This window comes from Podarcis bocagei, assembly GCF_964188305.1.
Source record: "Podarcis bocagei genome assembly, chromosome: 4".
Classification (NCBI taxonomy): domain Eukaryota; kingdom Metazoa; phylum Chordata; class Lepidosauria; order Squamata; family Lacertidae; genus Podarcis; species Podarcis bocagei.
The window spans coordinates 59,782,597-59,803,486 of NC_138128.1; the positions used below are offsets into that span (position 1 = coordinate 59,782,597).

The following is a 20,890-nucleotide window of genomic DNA, read 5'->3' on the forward strand; positions in this document are numbered from 1 at the left end:
AGGAAGTGGACTCTAGTTCATGAAAGCTTATGCCACACAATAGATCTGTTAGTTTTTAAAACCGCACCAGATCCTTCTTGAATTTAAGCATATAGTTATCTCACACAAAATTTTTGATCAATTTGCAATGTAAAAGTTGCATCAAAAGTTGTGACTTGACTAAGTTGTAAAAATAATGACAATTTCATAGCACAATGGAAAGTATGTGGAATACATTTTCATTCTAGTCTTTGATAGCTGTTCAGCTGTGGAGCTGCAATATTTGCTGCCAATGATTTTCAAAGGATCTCTTCAAAGTGAATCTCCGGCTGAGGGGAGGGGGTACACCGAGCACAGGAAATATTGTTTCACTAAGCTTGACATTTACTGCAAAGAAAGAAATGTATGTACTGAATTTATGAGTCCCTATGATCCATCTATTAAACACTAGGTACTGCTTTTACAACTGGCCTTCATCAAGATTTTTCATCTTGTAGCCAAAGTGTCGTCTCTTCTAATGACTCATGATGAAGATTCATTCCAGTTAACTTAATTTCAGATGACTTTTGCTGTTCTTTTTAGCATGTTCTATCCATAGAAGGCTGGCTATTTGCTGTCCATATTCTTTATGTACACATCAGCTAATCAGTGCTGTCCAATAAATAATTGACATTGTGATTAAAGAAAGATACATCTGTTTAAGATTACCCAAAGTTCTGCTACAAAACTGATAAGCTGATAATTTGTCATAGCATTTAGGCAGAACAAGCATGAGTTATGCTTCTTTTTGTCTGCAGATGTAAGCACTCTTTAATGCAAAGCTGTGTTCTAGAGTATGCATCTTACTAATTTTACAGAAGACTAAAATCTGTTTGCAGCAACTGTTACTATCCCACACTATTTACGTCATGTTAGAAACTGAGAATGAAAGAAAAAAGCAAAACTAATCCAAGCAATATTCCCAATAAATGTGCTATTATGGATAGCTATTGAAGAAGAAAGCCAGACTCTACACATGGTTTCATGAATTATGTAAATTGCATGTGGTACTTACATTCTCCAAGACACAATTATAATTAGCACCCCTCCCACATACATAGTATTAAGAACAAAGTACTGAGCTTTAGTAGAAGAGTTTACTCATTTGTATTGCTCCTGTGTTTTTCTGCTGTGTCAACACAAGAGAAAAACCAAAAATCAACAGCTGTGGACAGGGACGGAATGTGTGTTGAGACAGGCAAAACCACTAACAGTACCTTGAGCTACACATCAAGGGGAGGGGGGAGAGAGAGAGAGAGAAAGAAAGAAAGAAAGAAAGAAAGAAAGAAAGAAAGAAAGAAAGAAAGAAAGAAAGAAAGAAATGGTCCTACCATTAGGCAAAGTGACACAGCTGCCTCAGGTGGAAGCTGCTGGGGGAATGGGGAGAGGTGGCAGGGTGTTGAAGGACAGGGCTACATGCGCCACAAGGCCAGCTCCCGAATAAGCTAGTCTATAGCCCTCACATGTAGTGTTCAAGCAGGATTCTGTATATGTAAATCCAGCTGGCTTCTGTACATGAAAAGAGGGTGCTATCTTGTCCTTTGTTTCAGGTTTGTACTGTGCCTGAAATAGTTTAGGAGATAGGAAGCTGGGAAAGTGAAGCAAGAGAGAGGTGTACATGAGCAACAAAGGAGGGAGGTGAAGCTGCCAGCAAATTTCATATGGAGCAAAATTCTAGGCAGATTTGGAGGGTTCTCTGCAGGCAGCCTTCATATCTGAAAATAAAAGCACTTGCTTTCTCTAGATTATGGCCAACCTCAAATAATATATCCTGTGTCACTGTGGGGCAACTCACACAGAACCCAATTGTCCTGAAGATGAGGGAAATTTGGAAAACCTTTGCACTAGGCCTTATCAGTGGATTCTGCATTGCTTACCTGTCTTCCTAATGAAAGGGAAATTCACAGTTTAAAATTATACACATACCTATGTTTGAATAGGTGGGTGCCAAAAATTGGATCCTATGAAAGCAGATGGATCATCATTCTTCCTCCTCATTATAATGAGCTGCAAAATACTTTTTCCTAACTAATATTTAGCTAATCTTTCAGTATAAATTATATATTCACAGGGGAAAAAACAGTACTACTTTAAAAGATTATAATCAAATGCAGGTAAAGTTTGTTTACTATAGACCTGTAAAATTTCAAGGACAACACTGAATACTGAAAGAAGATAAATTAAGTAGTTGGTGTCTATCCCTGTCAAATTTGTTATCCTGGAAACATGATTCAGTCTCCTCCATAGTGCCTTCAGCAAGGGCTAAAGACTTTATTTTTAGAAAGAAAACACAAAAATCACCCTGAATGTGAGCCAAGGGTCTGTCACTTTGAGTATGGAGAAGGAGAGACATTTTAGAAGCCCTTGCACATACTGTCATCTATCCTGCTCTAGTTCAACAAAATTAGGCCCTAGAGACTATGTATCAAACTGAAAATAACTAACAAATAATTAATTAAGGGCAGGTTCAACCCTGCTTTCAAAAAACATGTTTACAATTCTCTTTGCTATTTTAGAGTCACTATGGAGGATCTGTCAACCTTTTGCGGGGGGGAGGGAGAAGAAGAATGTGGAAATTAACTTAGTTTCTAACAATATGTGCAGGGGCGCCAACTTATAAAAAATATTGGGGGGGCCCATACCGGGGTCCATACTGGCGGCAGGATGGCAGTGGTGCTTTTGCATGCAAGAACCGGCCTGCCCTCCCCAGGCTTCGCGCCAGGAGGCGGTCACCCCCTCCTACCAACGTCACCTTAGCCAAACCCAGAAAAAAAGCCCCGCTCCGGCGGCGGGAACTCCCGTCCCCTCCATTCTCCCCTCACCCCGGTCCCTCGCCGGCGACGAATACGCTGTTCCTCGGCCCCGCGGCTCCATTCCTTTCTAAAGTCCCGCCGCTGGGGGTCTTCCTCTGACTGACCGACCTGCCCGCCCCTTCTCAGGAGCTCCCGGTCACTTTGGGAGGCGCGCGCTGGAGTCCCCTGCGCGGTTTTTGGCAAGGTGCCTAATAATTTTCTTAAATTATTGGGGGGGCAGAGCCCCCCCAAACGAATTTTTGAGGGGGCTCGGGCCCCCTCAGGCCCCATGGAGTCGGCGCACATATTATATGTGATAGTATATGGAAACCCAAGGCATTAAGCCCAGCTAACTTTCTGAAGAAACAGGAATACAATCAAATGCGTTTTGGAAGACACCACAACCTGTGCTATACACCACTTTGAGACAAAAATTGTGAATGAAAACATACATTTAGCATTATGAGTTGAGGGGTTTAGCCTTGAGTCCCTTCCAAAACTTTTTTTTTAAAAATTTTTTTTAAAAACCTTTATTTTATTCCAAAATCTAAAAAACACATATACATCATCAGTAAAAATAGAACAAGACAAAAAAATAAAAATAAAAAAGTTATACAGACCAAAATCAAATTCCCAACTAGTTAAGTACAGAATTATTATACAAATCTTTTACGTTCCAAAACTTGTGATCCTGTATCATTGAGGCTAGAATCTCCAAAAGAGAACCTGGTGGACCAGCCAAATCAGACCCTTTGTCAAGGTGCACAGTTAGCTGCACAGTTAAGTACCCAACATCTGCATCTAAAAAGAGTGAGCTCCATCCTAAACGAGTGAGCTCCATTGCCATAGGAACAAATGGGTGGATCTCCCCACACCCCATCTGGCTGATGGAGAGAAGAACAAGATGAGTAAGCTGGAAGCATGAAACACAGAGACATGTGTGCTGTGTGCTGGACTTTAGGGCTCCCCTGGAAACCTGAGGGGCAGCAAGATCGATGGGTGTGCTAATGCTGTGAATCCCTGCATCCTATGGTCAGGTTGTATATATGTGTAAATAAACCCATATATCCTAAAGACACCACAGTTTCCACTGACCTCCATTTCAAGGAAACTGGATCTGGGCAAGTGCAAGAATCCCTGGAGTCTCTCACCACTTGGAGACTGGAGTAGCACATAAGAGGTTCTAAGGGAGGAATACATCTCCATTTCAACATAAGGACACCTTCCTCTCTTTTGTTACCAGTCATGCACTCCTATCCATATTACAATTTAGGGCAAAAGATCTATGACAGTGGCCGACTCATCTCTTTACATATAGGTCTGTCCTAGCTCAGTACAAGCAGAGGGTAGAGAGCTAAAGAGCAAAATAAATAAGCACATGTGTTTGCTGGATTTTCAATACCCTGCCTTCCTATATTTTGGACTACAGCTCCCATCAGCCCCACCGAGGAGGGTTCTTGTGACTAGGCTGATGGGAGTTGTAGTCCAAAACATGAGGTCACCTCAGGTTGGCAAAGGCTGCTAGAGTCTACCCCCCAGATGCTTTGCTTCTAGCCAAGCTCACTTCAGATAGCAAAGAACAGGAGATGGAAAAGGCAAGTCAGATGATAAGACTACAGAGTAATATGCTGCATGGATGTGAGGGGTCACCACATGCATTCCCATGCCTTGTGTTACTTAAATTGGGCATCACCTTGGTACCCTAAATTGACATGTCAAACATACACTGCTGAAACCCCATTCATTATGCAATGCTGCTTTTAGGGGGAAAGGAGGGGGGCAATGATTGTCATGGATGCTGAGAAGGGAACCTGGCTAGCATACCTTTGCTACTGGGAGTGCACAGGATCCTGACACTAACCTTATGCCAGCATAATTTGGCTGCCAACTTGCTCAAACCATGCTGTTTAAAAGATGTCTGTCCAAGATCAATTTGTCTCCCATGTGGCGGAAGAAACACTACAGTTAATGAGTTACTGACCTATATGAGGAAGAGGTTTTTCTTTCCTCATTCATTTTATATCCATAAATGAGTATGTTACATTTGCTCTAGGTTCTTGTTAATATTGCATTCAGCACTGCATTCAGATAAGCTGAAGGTGAAGGGAAGCAAGCATCACTTGGCCAATTACCCTCTTGTATTCCCTTCAAAGTGATAGTAGAATAAAGTTATCAGGATACCTGGCATTCTGCTGTTGCAATTATAGATAGGAAGGGGTAATTTAAAGTGAGAATTTCTTTAATATGTTAATTGCATAAGCAAGCATATCTTCTCCTCTACTGCTTTCTCTACTTAATTAGCTGGTACAGCTTCATGCTGTGCTCCAGTGCTTGTTTTAGATACTTTCTATGAGACAATGGCTCATGTAGTTGTTCTTCAAAGTCACAAAAATGAGCTGCTTCTAATTATGCAGGCTGGGGAAAAATATATATCTTAATCCCCAAAATTTCTCTTTCATCCTAATGATGGGATTAAGCATATATGAATTGGCGTTTTGTTACGAATTCATTATGGTTCTCAGTGTCTGGAGCCCACACCAAAATAGAAGAAACTAAACCAAAGGAGAGACAACAAGAGGAGACCAAACACAGTCATCATAAGAAGGGATGACAGATAGGGATTGAAGAGGAGCAACATAATAGTTTACAGTTTTTCCTAATGGCCCACAAGGCAGACAAACATGTTAGTGTAACCTCTGAGCTGGTTTCTAGTTCATCAGACAGAAAGAGACTGGAGTTTACATTTTCCATTTACTAAACTATAAGCTTTGTGGTACCTGAAAGACACATTTAGGGCTTATCCATACACAACCTTTTGCCCCACTCTTTCCAGGCAGAGGTCCATGCTTTAATGCTCTGTGTCCAAAGCAAATGTCAATTTGTTTTTTCTGTGGATTGAGGTTTGCTCCGATTCAGCTCTAAAGAGCAGGTTTTCATGGGGAAAGCTGCAGAGCAAAAAAAAAAAAAAAAAAAGGATGGGTTGGAGGTGTTTGGACATGGAGCCTTAAATCATAGGCCTTGCCTGGAAAGAACAGAGGGAAGGTAATTGTGGATAAACCCTTACTGTGACATAAGGTGTTATGGAGCAGAGGCATAACTAGGCTCATTTTCACCCTGGTCAAAGATCCTGTTTGGCACCCTCCTCCAACATGCATTTGTGCATGCACACACACAGGCTAGGAGCCTCAATGGCACCCCTCTGGAGACTTCACCTTGAGAAAGACGCAACAGCTCACGACACCCTGTGAGCCCAGCACCATTTCTGTGGGTGTCACAAAGCAGCACTGGGCTTGCAGGGCGCCACGAGTGTGCCCTTCAAAGCAGGGTTGCGTCGGCTGGCTGGACTCCCCACTGTGTGACTGGGCAGACGGCACAGCATGGCCCCGTTTTGCTCCAGTGGAAGAAAATTATTTGTACAACCCTGCTGGATGGAGATAAAGAGAGAAGGGAGCAGCCCTGCCCACTTTTGGCTCTGGTCTCACACCACCAGCATGCAGCCTCTGACAGGTTGCCCCAAGGAAATGTGGCCCTTGGCAAAGGACAGGCTCCCCCAGCCTGGGTGTAGGCAAAAGAATTCTGAGAATGGAACTTACTGCATTAAAGCAAAACACAGACAGGAATAATGACACAAGCACTACCACAGTGACTGTGAATGTGATTGACGGCACTGCAGTATGTTGGCATTGATATAACAGTGGAGTGTAATTTTTGAAAAAGCAACTTTTATTTTAATTAAAGGGTAACTCCAGCTGTCAGCTTTCACTGAAACACTACACTGCAGCAGCTGGTTCTAGGACTCACAGGTGAAATAGCTCAGTCAGTGGTTGAAGGGATAATTTATAAACTTTTAAAACTACAATATAGAAATAATTTATAACAGCCATATACTTCTGGGAGGTCCTGTTTCCCCACCATATAATTTCTGCTGTTTGTTTTTATTATTCTTTTAGTTATGTTTTGAGCCACTGATAATATTGTTGCATACCATCTAATCTCTGAGCAGTGCGAGATTCCAGCGCTTCCAGGTGCCTACCCAGAGTTCGGTTTCCTTGGAATCGAAAGGCTCAGGTTGTATATATGTGTAAATAAACCATATATCATAAAGACTCCAAAGTCTCCACTGTGCCTCATTCCAAAAGGAATCATGAAACCTGGGGTAAGTGCCTAGAACTCTTCTCCAGGAATCTCACAGCCTTCAGAGATTGGGGTGGCATGCAACAATATGTATATACTACTAATAAAAATATACTACTTTCATTTTTTCCAAAAGGGAAGCATTTTCAAAAGCCAGAAATATTTAGGAAACAATCTTGAAGGACTTTGATAGGCTGGTAGAATATGGTAACTTTAGGAGAAGTTAAGACATGAATAAAATTATATCAGATACTGCAAGGTGCCTACCTGGTCCAGTAAAGGAACCTAATTCTTCCCTCTTATGGAAAGCAACCGTATTTTCTCTCTCTTTAGTTCCTATATTATGCACAGTCTATTATCCTGTATCAAGGAGAGACAGTGTGATACAGTGGCTAGAGTATCAGTTTTGGGACTGGTAGGAGATATAGGTTCAAATTCCGACTTCAACCATGAAACTCACTGGGATGATCTTGGGTCCATCACTTTTCTCTCAGTCTTACAACCACAGGGTTGTAAGGTTAAAAAGTCAGGGAGAGAACCATGCATGCTAACTTGAGTTCAACTGGATGAAAAGTGGGATAAAACAGTAAGAAATGAATAAATAAAATATATTTGCAAGAAAAGTAAACACATACCGTATTTTTCGCCCCATAAGACGTACCGGCCCATAGGACGCACCTAGTTTTTTGGGGGGGAAATAAAGGGGGGGAAATTTATTTTCCCCCCAGGTGCGCTGCGCTAATCCCGAAGCTTGGGGCGTGCTGAGCTCAGCTCGCCCCAAGCTTCTGGGTGCCGGCAAGCAGTTCGCTAGCCGTGGGAGAGCCGCACGGCTCTCCCAGGGCTAGCGGAGCACTGCGCTAATCCCGAAGCTTGGGGCGTGCGGAGTTCAGCGCGCCCCAAGCTTCTGGGTGCCGGCAAGCAGTCCGCCAGCCGTGGGAGAGCCGCACGGCTCTCCCAGGGCTAGCGGAGCACTGCGCTAATCCCGAAGCTTGGGGCGTGCGGAGCTCAGCGCGCCCCAAGCTTCTGGGTGCCGGCAAGCAGTTCGCTAGCCGTGGGAGAGCCGTACGGCTCTCCCAGGGCTAGCGGACCGCTGCGCTAATCCCGAAGCTTGGGGCGTGCTGAACTCAGCGCGCCCCAAGCTTCTGGGTGCCGGCAAGCAGTCCGCTAGCCCTGGGAGAGCCGCGCGGCTCTCCCAGGGCTAGCAGACCACTGCGCTAATCCCGATGTTTGGGGCGTGCAGAGCTCAGCGCGCCCCAAGCTTCTGGGTGCCGGCAAGGTCTCCGCTAGCCGTGGGAGAACCGCGCGGCTCTCCCAGGGCTAGCGGAGCACTGCGCTAATCCCGAAGCTTGGGGCGTGCGGAGTTCAGCGCGCCCCAAGCTTCTGGGTGCCGGCAAGCAGTCCGCCAGCCGTGGGAGAGCCGCGCGGCTCTCCCAGGGCTAGCGGATCGCTGCGCTAATCCTGAAGCTTGGGGCGTGCGGAGCTCAGCGCGCCCCAAGCTTCTGGGTGCCAGCAAGGTCTCCGCTAGCCGTGGGAGAGCCGTGCGGCTCTCCCAGGGCTAGCGGACTGCTGCGCTAATCCCGAAGCTTGGGGCGTGCGGAGCTCAGCGCGCCCCAAGCTTCTGGGTGCCAGCAAGGTCTCCGCTAGCCGTGGGAGAGCCGCACGGCTCTCCCAGGGCTAGCGGACAGCTGCGCTAATCCCGAAGCTTGGAGCGTGCGGAGTTCAGCGCGCCCCAAGCTTATGGGTGCCGGCAAGCAGTCCGCCAGCCGTGGGAGAGCCACGCGGCTCTCCCAGGGCTAGCGGACCGCTGCGCTAATCCTGAAGCTTGGGGCGTGCGGAGCTCAGCACGCCCCAAGCTTCTGGGTGCCAGCAAGGTCTCCGCTAGCCGTGGGAGAGCCGCGCGGCTCTCCCAGGGCTAGTGGAGCACTGCGCTAATCCCGAAGCTTGGGGCGTGCGGAGTTCAGCGTGCCCCAAGCTTCTGGGTGCCGGCAAGCAGTTCGCTAGCCGTGGGAGAGCCGCACGGCTCTCCCAGGGCTAGCGGACCGCTGCGCTAATCCCGAAGCTTGGGGCGTGCTGAACTCAGCGCGCCCCAAGCTTCTGGGTGCCGGCAAGCAGTCCGCTAGCCGTGGGAGAGCCGTGCGGCTCTCCCAGGGCTAGCGGACTGCTGCGCTAATCCCGAAGCTTGGGGCGTGCGGAGCTCAGCGCGCCCCAAGCTTCTGGGTGCCAGCAAGGTCTCCGCTAGCCGTGGGAGAGCCGCGCGGCTCTCCCAGGGCTAGCGGACAGCTGCGCTAATCCCGAAGCTTGGGGCGTGCGGAGTTCAGCGTGCCCCAAGCTTCTGGGTGCCGGCAAGCAGTTCGCTAGCCGTGGGAGAGCCGCACAGCTCTCCCAGGGCTAGCGGACCGCTGCGCTAATCCCGAAGCTTGGGGCGTGCTGAACTCAGCGCGCCCCAAGCTTCTGGGTGCCGGCAAGCAGTCCGCTAGCCGTGGGAGAGCCGCACGGCTCTCCCAGGGCTAGCGGACAGCTGCGCTAATCCCGAAGCTTGGGGCGTGCGGAGTTCAGCACGCCCCAAGCTTATGGGTGCCGGCAAGCAGTCCGCCAGCCGTGGGAGAGCCACGCGGCTCTCCCAGGGCTAGCGGACTGCTGCGCTAATCCCGAAGCTTGGGGCGTGCGGAGCTCAGCGCGCCCCAAGCTTCTGGGTGCCAGCAAGGTCTCCGCTAGCCGTGGGAGAGCCGCACGGCTCTCCCAGGGCTAGCGGACAGCTGCGCTAATCCCGAAGCTTGGGGCGTGCGGAGTTCAGCGCGCCCCAAGCTTATGGGTGCCGGCAAGCAGTCCGCCAGCCGTGGGAGAGCCACGCGGCTCTCCCAGGGCTAGCGGACCGCTGCGCTAATCCTGAAGCTTGGGGCGTGCGGAGCTCAGCACGCCCCAAGCTTCTGGGTGCCAGCAAGGTCTCCGCTAGCCGTGGGAGAGCCACGCGGCTCTCCCAGGGCTAGTGGAGCACTGCGCTAATCCCGAAGCTTGGGGCGTGCGGAGTTCAGCGTGCCCCAAGCTTCTGGGTGCCGGCAAGCAGTTCGCTAGCCGTGGGAGAGCCGCACGGCTCTCCCAGGGCTAGCGGACCGCTGCGCTAATCCCGAAGCTTGGGGCGTGCTGAACTCAGCGCGCCCCAAGCTTCTGGGTGCCGGCAAGCAGTCCGCTAGCCGTGGGAGAGCCGTGCGGCTCTCCCAGGGCTAGCGGACTGCTGTGCTAATCCCGAAGCTTGGGGCGTGCGGAGCTCAGCGCGCCCCAAGCTTCTGGGTGCCAGCAAGGTCTCCGCTAGCCGTGGGAGAGCCGCGCGGCTCTCCCAGGGCTAGCGGACAGCTGCGCTAATCCCGAAGCTTGGGGCGTGCGGAGCTCAGCGCGCCCCAAGCTTCTGGGTGCCGGCAAGCAGTCCACCAGCCGTGGGAGAGCCGCACGGCTCTCCCAGGGCTAGCAGAGCGCCGCGCTAATCCCGAAGCTTGGGGCGTGCGGAGCTCAGCGCGCCCCAAGTTTCTGGGTGCAGGCAAGCTCTCCGCTAGCCCTGGGAGAGCTGGGTCTCCCACAGCTAGCGGATAGCTTCCTGAAGCCTGGAGAGCGAGAGGGGTCGGTGCGTACCGACCCCCCTCGCTCTCCAGGCTTCAGCAAAAGCCTGCATTCGCCCCATAAGACGCACACACATTTCCCCTTCATTTTTGGAGGGGAAAAGGTGCGTCTTATAGGGCGAAAAATACGGTGCCATTATTCTGCTGGCAAGGACACCTTAAATACACCAAGAAAAACTACAACATTAGACAATGTTATGACTATTATCACTTTGACCCACATACATACAACATTTATGAGGACAAAATTCTTGAAGCTTGCTTAATACTTGCCCATAAATTATTGTTGTACACAGTATAGCTAAGTAGAGAGATGCTTAGTTTGAGAAAGAAAATGTTGTGTAAATGGTCACTGAAGTGCCAATTTTGAAAGGCTGTTGGCACTGCAAGTGCTTCTAACACATTTTTAATAGATTGCAAGTCTCTAGAATGCATCTATTTATTCTCATCATAATGTGGTGCTAAATTAAAATGTGTGATTAAAACCTACATTCTTCAGGAAGAGTTGTATCTGATGTTGCAAGAGAGGAATTCTGCTTGTGCAACCTCCCCCTCCCTCTCCTCCCCCCTGTGCTGCCCCAAATCTACTCTGGAGGATCCCAAACCCTCTGGAGCATATTTTAAACATATTGAGGAGAGGCTTTAGGGGAAAGGAGAGGAAGGGAAAGTTCTGTTGCCCAAGCAGATGTCTGCTGCATGAGTGGAACAGCAACACTGGATACCACCCTTAGCCTTTTACACTTTTGCTACTAAAATCATTGCCTACTTTCAAAACTCTGTGATAGATTTGCTAATCGGGCCTCATTTGAATGAAATAATGTATCTGAACTGTGATCTGAAATACAATTCAATCAAAGTTTTCAGGAAAAGAGTTTTAATGCTATAAGCAGTGCTTTTTGTGATGTTATTCATTGGTATGAAGTACCATCACCTCTTTAATTGCTGGCCATGGAAGCCATTTAGTGTTGGCACCCATGACACCATTACCAATATGCAAGCACTGGCACCTCTTTTTTATAGCACCCCCCCCCCAGCACTGGCTAAAAGTAGTTGTTTCAGTCAAATGGACACCATTACAAACACAGGTTTTTCACCTCCATACTTCACATTTTTATTTGTATACGCTAGGTGTTCAGCTTACAAATTTAACACACAAAATGGACCCAGTACAGTCATTTACTAAATCTACATACAGTAACTATACCAGATTTTGAGCTCTGTAAGTTATTTATTATAACAACTCTCTAACAGAAATCTTCCCTTATATATTGTCTGCCACAAAACAGAGGCACACACACTATACCTACTGTCCACTGACTAAGTGCCACAGCAGTTCTAACAGCAGTGACTTCTCTTTGGGAGATATGAGGTAAGGATGAAACCTTAGTAGAGAGGACATCTTCCCTGAATCCTTCCTCCTTTTGTTTTAGCTTATATACATCTGTAATTCTTATAATGTGTACAGGATATTTCCTATTATCAAAAATATATTTGGAAGAAAATAAGCATTGGGATTGGGATCTTGAGGCTTGCTAAATTAGGCTCTTAAATCACATTCCCTATATCCCTCCCGAACACATAAAGGAGATACCACCAGGGAGTATATCTATCAGGATTCTTCTTCTTTGGTTTTGCATGTGAAAGTTATACACATCCTATGCTTTAGCTCAGTTGCCTCGCCCATACCACAGTTGTGTACCTAGTCGGACAGAAACCATCTACACAACCTCCGACTTCTTATTATTCTATGTATATGTATGTATACACTTATTATGTATTAGGAGAATCAGGTTGAGAAGACTGAAACCAGCTGAACAGCTATTCTAAGATATGAGACACACACACACACACACACACCAATATTGCCTTACTGATAAATGCTGCACAACACAGGATTTGTTGCCTAATCCAGTGCTCAACAAATAAATGGTTGGTGTGCAACTCTAGGTGGAAACAAAGGAGACACACCCAAGTCCTTTGCCATGCTCTTTGCTGATTAGCAACCTGAAAGATCAAGATCAATACATTGCTATTCTTGGGAGGAACGAGGCTGTAGGAAACATTTTAGCTGAACAGCTTATTATATTTCCGGCAGTTTCCCCTCAGCATTTAGAAGGTCAGGTAGGGTTACTAGGTGGTTTTATCCACTAAAAAGAGAGTGACAAACCAACTGATGATTGCCATCACAGGAGCATTTTGCCCACAGCACAGCAAGGGCCAGGCACCGTAGAAATAAACACAGGAGATTGGTATTTGGGTTGAAATCGGCCAAGTTTTACAGACTGATTACAGATGTAAGTAGGATTTGGCCAGGCACTGGGTATGAATCTGGTATTAAGCAGTCTGCCTGCTGGTTGATAATTATGGTGGTGTCAACCCAGAGCTGAGGAGCTGCCCCTGACATGGACCAGGTGCATCAACTCCACTTGGGCCGCTACTAGGGAAAGTGCTATGGCCCTCTGGCCCCCATATGGGCCCCCAGACAGAAACACCCTTCTTGGACCCCTTTAGCAGAGTACCCAATCAAATAAGGATCCAACCTAATGCCTTATCTGCCAGAGTTGTGACCTGCAGACCAGCCAATTTGTCTGCAGGGGGGAAAATCCCCCCAGGCCAAGAATACAGTGACCAAAGAAACCATAGCAAGGTCCTCACACAAGCCTGCCCCCTCACCTTCAGCCAGGCCACCTCCAGCTTGGGTGGGTGCTGAATTTGCAGTTGACCTCCAAAGTGGGTGAACTTCATGCAGCCATCCTCTTAAGTACTGGAAGGGAATGGGGCAGGTCAGCCTCTTCCTCTGTGACCAGATTTGCCCCCTGGGCCAGGGCTTTTCCCTGTGGGCTAGCATGGCCGGAAGTAGAGGCTCTGGTCATCCCCTCATGGCCACACATGAAAATAGCGGTCATTGAACCATGCCACAGTCATGCCACATGGCAAAAGCTGCTCCCCTGGAGGCCCAGATGAGCAGGAACTGTCACTGGGCCACAGTCTATCAAACTAAGCAGTGATAATGAAAGGAAGCAATAAAGAAATACCGTTTGTTTCAAGAAAACTGGACTGCCTTTAACCGTGTGAATAATGGTTACAAAGGGGTGGGGGATGAAGCAGGCTTAAAGCAATGTAAAAAGAGATATATGTAATTATACATGTACTTACCATCTTGTTTTGAACAAGAAAAAGCCTAGAAATATGGTTCCATGAGGCTATTTTCTAAAGCTAGATAGCAGTCTGAGCTACAGTTCCTCATGCATTATGTAACCCATCAATTTTAACTTTGCAATCGACTCACTAACACTACTAGACTGCAAGGAATACAAATTAGAAGTACTTACTCATTTCTCTCCAGGATGATGACAAGTTGCTCACTTTCAGTTTGTATAAGAAATTTCAGCACTGCTGGGTGAGTCTGAAAAATGAAATTGAAGACTAATTCTATTACTCCAAACAGAAAATGTAGGCACCCCTGCTCTGTGACAGGTAAAAATGTGCAAGATTGGGACCCTTATTGTCAAGAAGATTGTGACAAGATCAGCAGGAAGATGGGGTTTAAGGTAAAGTGAACAGCAAGGAAGCATTAGTAGGATTTTGCAAAAAAAAAAAAAAGTATTAAAACATTGGCTAGTATCTCAACAATCTTTCATTTTCTTTGACATCTATTTTTAATTTATGCTGCCAACTGCAAATATATTCAAACACATTTATTTTATTGATTTAGTACCTCAGATAAATTAAGGTGTGTGCTTGAACTGCAGATTGATAGAATAATAACAAAATAACAACAACAACAACAACAACAACAACAACAACAACAACAATTTATTTATACCCCGCCATCTGGCTGAGTTTCCCCAGCCACTCTGGGCGGCTCCCAATCAAGTGTTAAAAACAGTAAAGCGTTAAATATTAAAAACTTCCCTGAACAATATATTGCTACAGGCCTCAGTATCACTCATTGACAGTGTGCCCTTAAACTATTAGCAATAATTAAGGAAATCAGAACTTGTTGCTATAATTAAAACATTATTAGAGACAATGGTGTATGTGTGTCCATAAGTGTTTCAGCATTTCAAATACTAGGCTTCTTTTAGAAAGCTATGCACAAGGATTTCGCTTGGAGTAGATTTTTAAACTTTGAGGGATTATAAAAACCATGGATAAGGGATTGGTGTATATATAAAATACAGTGTCCCATCAGATGTCAAGGAAATAAACAACTACAGTGATACCTTGGGTTACATACGCTTCAGCTTACAGATGCTTCAGGTTACAGACTCCACTAATCCAGAAATAGTACCTCAGGTTAAGAACTTTGCTTCAGGATGAGAACAGAAATCGTGCGGCGGCGGCATGGCAACAGCAGGAGGCCCCATTAGCTAAAGTGGTACCTCAGGTTAAGAAGGGACCACCAGAATGAATTACGTTCTTAACCCGAGGTACCACTGTACCCTTGCTCTTGTTCAAATCCTTGTGCAATATTCAGCTAACAAGCCCTGCTAGTAGAAGCCCCTGCAAGGACTTCTGCTAGCACAAGATCCCCCTTTTCCTCCTTCAAATTAGCAAGAGGGAGGGCTCAGGAGGATCCTCCAGAACTAAACATGAGGGGAGAAAAAGACAGATCATTCCATCAGGCAAACAGAAATGTTTGCGCTGATTAAGCAATCTGCTTAGTGCCAAGTTGAATTCCTCTCCATATGTTTGTAAACAGGGTCCCTAGATCAGGAATGGTATAGAATTCACATTTCAAGATGAAATACAGCCTTAATTTCCTGATTACCTCATACTGGGGGTCTGGTAAGGGCATGATGTATAAAAGACACAGGAGCGAAGGTATTTACCAGAAGATCTCCTGCTCAAGTCTCTCTCCTGTTAAGTTGTTTTGCCTTGCTTGTTTTGGTACATTACTCCTGTATGAATTGTATCACATGACACCCAAAGGGCTTTTCCTACAGAAACATGTAAGAAGCTGAAATTTTTTGCTGTTCTAGTTGTACTCTCCTCCTTCTTGTGAGGCAATCGTATCACACACACTGGGATGGGCACAAAGAGTTTAGCCACCTAAGCATTTCCCATGACCTCTTTCTTTTCCCATAGGGAAACTGCCTAATGATACTCCCACAAGGACTGGGCTCCATGACAGCTCCCCCCACCCCACCCCAGCATCAGTGCTAAGAGCAGGGAGATCTTTTTTTCCATATTTGCTTAAGTGCCTTCCCTAGGACTTGGGTGGGGGGTGGGACAGGCAGACAGGTTCTCTTAGGCCAGGGGCTGGTCTGGGATCCCATGAAATCTTAAGCGGGGGTAAGTTTGGGGAGAACTCCTTAAGACGTGCAAAACTTCTCACGAACTCTCAGGAAAAGATTGCTACAACCTGGCAGAACCAGAACTTTCTCAGGAACGCTATTAAGTATGCCTAGACTTAAACAAACAAACAAACAACAACTATGGTCACCAGCATCTGGGGTAATCTATTTCATGTCAATAGTGGAGATTCATAAATATTATTTTCATGCAAGAAAGCAGCTAGATTAAAATAAGCCATTGGAATGAACTTTGCAATAACTGGATCCCTCTACCATACTAAATAAATGCTTCAGGCCAAAGCCTTGGCATTCACCAGGCACTTGGGAATCATTGATAGCCATGAATATTTAGAGGCAACGTTGATTACCACTTTAATATTAGGCAAATGGTTCCAAGACTTAGAAGAAATAAATACTATATAACTTGGAAAGAACAAAACAGAATTGCAACAGCTTAATGGATCCTTTCAGGTCTGAGACTCGCTCACTCATTTATTTATACAATTTATATACTGCTTAATTACACTATTCCCTAAATGGTGTGCAGGAGACCCAAAACGATTAATCCAATATGAATTAACATTATAAAATCATTCTCTAAGTCTAAGACAAAACAACAACCGTAAAATCAGAGTTCAGTTTAAAAGCTTGCTGGACTAAAAATGTCTCCAGGAAGTTCCAGAAGCTCATCAGGGACCAGGCTGAGCTCAACTGGCAGCTCCATAAAATTGGGTGCGGCTCCTGGTGGAGACAAGCCATGTATGTAACATGCACACTAACAATGATTCCCCTCACAGACTTCAGTGAGTGAACAGGGATATTAGGGATCAGGCATCCTGACCCCAAGTTGTTAAGGGCCTTGTAAATGACCACAAGAGTCTTGGAACTGGTCCAACAGCATATGGGCAGGCAGGGCAATCTTTTGAGCACTAGGAATTACATGCTGGTGACAATCTGTCCCCAATAAAAGTCTAGCCACAGCATTTTCTACCAGCACATTGCAATTTTATTCCAGAAGGCTTTTAACTGAAGTTTCATGTTATAGCTTTTTAACTGATGCTAACTTTTTGTACTGTGTACTTGTAAACTGATTGGGGATTAGTGTAGCTAAGTGATATATGAATTGTTTAAATAAATAATCGAGCATGGAGGCTACCAATGCATAGATCAATATGGCCAGACTGTCCCAATCTAAAAACAGCCTGATTACGATAGTTGGTATACCAGCTGTAGCTAGTGAAAGGCATTCCTAGCCACTAGGGCTACCTGAGTCTGCACTGACAAAGATGGATCCAGAAGCAGCCCCAAATTCTGATCTGTCCTTCCAGAGGGAATGCCTACCATTCTAGGGAAAGTGCATTGTGTGCTGTACTTCCCCAGAGAAAGTACATAGGGGGCAACATAAGACATGACCTTCTTAGTGGTGACGTACTGATTAGGGAACATCCTTCTCCCTGGAGGGACACATGTGGCACTGTGGTCTAAACCACCGAGCCTCTTGGGTTTGCCGATCATAAGGTCAGCAGTTCAAATCTGTGTGATGGGGTGAGCTCCCGTGGCTTTGTCCCAGCTCCAGCCAACCTAGCAGCTCGAAAGCATACCAGCGTGAGTAGATAAATAGGTACCGCTGCGGTGGAAAGGTAAACATTTTCCATGCGCTCTGCCACTTGTCATGGTGTTCCATGCGCCAGAAGCGGTTTCATCATGCTGGCCACATGACCTGGAAAAGCTGTCTGCAGGCAAACGCCAGCTCCCTCGGCCTAAAAGCAGAGGTGAGTGCCACACCCCATAGTCGAATTCAACTGGACTTCACTGTCTGGGGGTCCTTTACCTTTACCTTTTTACCTTCCCTCTGAGGTACAACTGGCACCAACATTACTGGCATTGCCAGTGTCAGGGGTTCAGGAGCAGAGGCAAGGGCAAGGGAGGAAACAGAGAGCGAGGGGGAGGAGGCAGAAGAAAAGATGAGTGATGACGACGACCCGAGATCTCCGAGTCTTTCCAGTGAATCAGAAGATTCACAGAAAGGAGCACCAGTGGTCAGGGCAAGGGGGGAGCCTAGGGGGACACCCCAGGAAGATAGAGCCAGAGGGGACTCAGAGGAGAGCAGTTGGAAATCGGGACCAGCGTCACAGCCAGAGAGCAGGGAAGAGGAAGAGCGCCAGAGATCAAGCGCTGGCAGCTCGCAACAGGGGGGAGGGCACGAGTCAGGAGTGGCCACACCTCCATCGGGGAGCGAAGAAACGGTCAGACGGAAAGTGGAAGGTTGGGCGCGCGCGCCAAGTTCAAATGCACAGGAAAGTGACGCAGTAGGCAGCCAGGAAAGGGAGCCAGGTCCTAAAGCCCGGCGCAAGGAGACAGGGAGTTCCGGGGGGTCGGCGTCAGAAGAATCCCGGAAGGAAGAGACCCCGGGGGGCAGAGGGACCCAGAGGAGAGCAGTCAGGCGGAAAAGGTGGAGCAGGGCTAGGATATTAAGTTGGTGCACAAGGGGCGGAGACTCAGACGGAGCTTCGCCGATCTAGCCATTAGACGTAGAGTTGCACGCAGCAGCTTGGGAATGGAAACTGTAACTCAATAAAGACTTTTACTTAATGACCGCTGGCTAGCGTGATCCTCTGTGAGCTAGGATCTTGAAGCAGCTCTGACAGTAAGCTCCGTCTCCAAATTGTGGGCATCTACAGCCTCGAGGAGAGGAGAGAAGCAGGTGCCTACTAGCTAGCTCACGAACGGCAGACAACATGACGGCTGAGCAGCAGATAGAGGAACTCAGAAAAGCAGTGTCACAACTGAATGCCGAGGCTCTCGCATCCAGGAAGAGAGAGGAGGAGGCAGCTGCCGCCTGCAGGGATCTCCAGGTCAGGTTGGACATGCTTACGAAGCACGGGCAACTGACACCCAGACAGGAGGGAATTGGGTTGGCGAGACGAACAGGCGGTCTGGTCTCTCACTTCGATGGGAACCTGCAGCAGTACCCCAACTTTAGAGCAGATGTAATGTGCGCACTGGAACTGCTGAAAAAAGACTTTAGAGATGAGCAAGAGAAAGTGGGGTTCATCATGTCCCATTTGCATGGGGAAGCTAAAGCATGGCTGCGCAATTTGTGGAGGGATAAGGATCCGGCGCTCCAAAATGCGGATGCCTTTATTAAAGCGATGGATGGGTGTTTCTTATCAAGCATTGACGTGGATCTTGCTCGGCAGCAGATACATGGACTGAAACAAGGGAGGGCCAGCGTAAGGCAGTATCATGCCCGCTTTTTCGCTTTGGTCAGTGCTCTGGAATGGGACAGGGATTCGGCTCCTGTAAGAGACCTGTTTTGGGAGGGATTGCACGGCTCTGTTAAAGATTGCGAGGGGGGAGAGACCCCGGACCACGCAGGAGATCGTTCAGAGGGCGCTAGCCATGGGGGTGCGGCTGGAAGAACGTCCGTGGAGCAGGGACGAAGGGCGTGGAGGGCGCGAACCAGCCAGGGGCTCCTCCTTCCTTCCCAGAGAAGCAGCGCGTGCGCAATCCACGCCTCCGCCAGGAGGAGGAGTGGAACCTATGGAGGTTGGAAGTGCAAGGGCTCAATCAGCAGCCAGAGCCCTAGCACCGACAACAGTGAAAGCGAAGCCTCCTAGAGGGAACAGGAAGTGTTACATCTGCGAGGATCCAGGGCATATGGCGAAAGAGTGTCCCCGGAGGCTCCACAAGCACACTGCAGCCTCAGCAATGGTAACTGCAGCAACGCAACAAGGAGGACCACAGCAGGGAAACGACGATGTCTGGCTGGAGGAAGAGGCAATGGGGCCCAGCCAGACGTGTCAGTGAAGAAGTCCCCGGAGATTTCACAGCCCATGGACCCCCTCCCGCCCAAACCAGTAGTGAGGCTCACCGCATCGCTCCAGCTGCCCAATGGAATCACCATGGACGTGCCGCTCACCATTGACTCGGGAAGCAATGCGGACTTTATAGGGCAAGACTTTGTAGACCGGCACGCTATACAGTTGCTGCCGGCCACGCTGCCCCTGCAGGTGGTCACGGTGGATGGCAGGGAGCTGCTAGGGGGGCAAATGGTGAAGCAGACGCCACCAATGGTGATGCGCCTTGGGAATCACAAGGAAATCATCAGCTTCAACGTCACTCAACTATCGGACACGCCCATTGTATTGGGCATGAGTTGGCTGGACAAGCACAGCCCAACGCTGGCTTGGTACCAGAGGCAGCTGACCTTCGGCTCTTCCTTTTGTGCTGAACACTGCATCGTCCCCCAGCAGGAAGGAGGGGAAGAGGAGTTACAGCTGCTGCTAGTCACGCTGCAAGCGATTCCCCACAAGTACGCAGAATCTGTGAGCTAGGATCTTGAAGCAGCTCTGACAGCCAGGTTAAAATACATTTGTTTGCCTCAGCTGTTGGATATTAGTCCACTCCTGTTTATTTGTTTGTTTGTTTGTTTGTTTGGTGGTTAAATGTTTTAATTCATATAATCATACCTGCTCTTATCTTTTATTTTAAATACTACTCTAACATGTTGTGGGACAATCCAGTTAACGACAGGTTAAAAAATCTCTCGATAAAAAAAAAAAGATGCAAAATGAAGAGTATGGTTATTCATGAGTCCTTAAGAAATCTTCATTGTCAGGCAATTATTATTAGGTTCTATTTAAAAACCTGTATATATAATTACATACTCTCAATAGAGAGGGCAAGCCATCTTTGATAACAGTACATTATTTTGAAGTATATTTACCTTTCCAGGTATTAGATCTGTTTCTACAAGCTCAGCAACAACAGAGGTCATTCTGAAGATCAAGAGCTTGAATATATGTGCTGGTTTTAGAGGCACCATGTAAGTCATTGTGACCAGCCATTTCAAGCAGGGCAGCTTAGGAAGCTGGTTATCTGCTGTGTTTTAGAAGTGTGGCTAATTCCCCACTGCTGAAATTATTGTTGGAACAAAATGCAAAGGGGTTGGTATCATAAATTAAGAACTAATAAGCCACTTTTTAGTTGCAGCAGATGCTATTACTGCCAGGCACTGTAAGAACTTCTGTAT

The 20,890-nt window shown here is 47.2% G+C and overlaps 1 protein-coding gene across 5 annotated transcripts in view; it reads right to left on the reverse strand.

Annotated features, from left to right (window-relative positions):
* Window positions 1-20,890, reverse strand: part of ADAM12 (ADAM metallopeptidase domain 12) — a 190,042-nt gene that overhangs the window by 129,281 nt on the left and 39,871 nt on the right. For all 5 annotated transcript variants that reach the window (XM_081192860.1, XM_081192862.1, XM_081192861.1 and 2 more), the window contains one exon: window positions 13,888-13,961. In XM_081192860.1, the coding sequence (XP_081048986.1) occupies window positions 13,888-13,961 (74 nt within the window). The remainder of the gene's footprint in view (window positions 1-13,887; window positions 13,962-20,890) is intronic.